The 1,395-nt window shown below is 34.1% G+C and overlaps 1 protein-coding gene across 1 annotated transcript; it reads right to left on the bottom strand.

The window, feature by feature from the left end:
• Positions 1 to 21: 21 nt before the first annotated feature.
• Positions 22 to 1,391, bottom strand: LOTGIDRAFT_147897 (hypothetical protein; the record flags this gene model as incomplete). Its single annotated transcript, XM_009061494.1, has 4 exons — positions 22 to 142; positions 435 to 521; positions 792 to 922; positions 1,302 to 1,391. Coding segments are annotated over 4 exons (429 nt in total), but the record flags the coding sequence as incomplete, so codon positions are not given.
• Between the last annotated feature and the right edge of the window lie 4 nt (positions 1,392 to 1,395).

Raw genomic sequence — 1,395 nt, 5'->3', positions numbered from 1 at the left:
TACCTCAAGAAGAAGCAAGACTTACCAAGCTATGACATCAGCTCTACAATGAGCTTCCATGGCAGTTAAATTGGACTGAGCTGGAAATTCTTTTACTGATTCTGTAAATCTCGGATCCCAAAATTTTATATCCCCTCCAGTACTGTAAATATAGACATTAAATTATTTCATATTTTGACTTTTTTATTGTATCATAAATCTTGGTTGTAAAAACAGAAATTAAGGTTTGTTGTTAATTGTTATGCCAATTGTTATCTTCAGACAACTGAACTACTGTAGTCTGTGTGTCATTAACAGTTCTTGTATCTCTACTATTGAGAAAACCAATGCCACGAATAAAACTGAATTTTTTTCCCGTTCTACTGAGGAATAAGAAAATGTTGGTCGAATCAATAATAATAATGCAGCTAAACGTGACCAAAAACAGAACTCACCAAGCACTGATAATTTTTCCCTCAGACCCTTTCTGAAGATGAACCTTACAAACCATACTACTGTGTTCTTGTAACGTCATTACTCGACTAGGATATAACACAACAAAGACTGTAAGTTATGCTAGCATAATATATATATAGGTGAATTTATACATGGTGAAAGGACAGGCCATAATATGTGTATCACAATCTCATGGTCGTGTATCAACTCTTTATGATACTACGCAGACAAGACAAACACTTATAGACATTGACATTATCTATATGCATAAGGAATAAAAACTTGAAGTTTCAGGAACATGACAGCAGTAAATATTTTGATATTACGAAGATAACAGGGTTTGTAGTGTCACTCACCATTCAGGAGCAGCCAATCTTCTGTCAAATAATCTGACGGTACCATCTCCACAACCTGCTATTATTAAAGACCTTCCACTGGAATCACAGGATAAACTTGTCACAGAACTATCAGCTCCAGTGGGAATATCCTGGAATAGATTATTCATCATTTGATTTAAAAAGATAAAAAGAATGACACATCTTATATAGATTATATAGAATGAGGACAGTCATGTACCTTACTCTGAACAAATTAGTGAAGAAACTGGAGAAAGACCATCAAATCCAGACTGTTGGTCAAATCTTCTTGTGATTGTAGTTCATTTGGGCAAGGTAAGCCTATCTTCTGCAGATATGAAGTGAATATCAAACATGTGTTTAAAACCCAAAGATAAAAACATTACACTTATATCAATGTACTTTGACTCGAATACCTTTGTTTTATGCAACAAAAATGCAGAGCAATCCAGCAGCCAAAGTTTCTAAGTTATATGCAATAAAGGTGATACATGCTGACTCAGTTTTTACCTGTATTTTAAGTTCTTTTTGTGTATCCCAGATTCTAATAATTCTAACATCACCTGATGCTATCAACATTCCTGTTTCTTGTTCCCATTCTGTT

Source organism: Lottia gigantea, assembly GCF_000327385.1.
Source record: "Lottia gigantea unplaced genomic scaffold LOTGIsca_4818, whole genome shotgun sequence".
Lineage (NCBI taxonomy): Eukaryota > Metazoa > Mollusca > Gastropoda > Lottiidae > Lottia > Lottia gigantea.
Note: the sequence above shows the minus strand (reverse complement) of the source record. Positions and strands in the feature narration are given on the sequence as shown.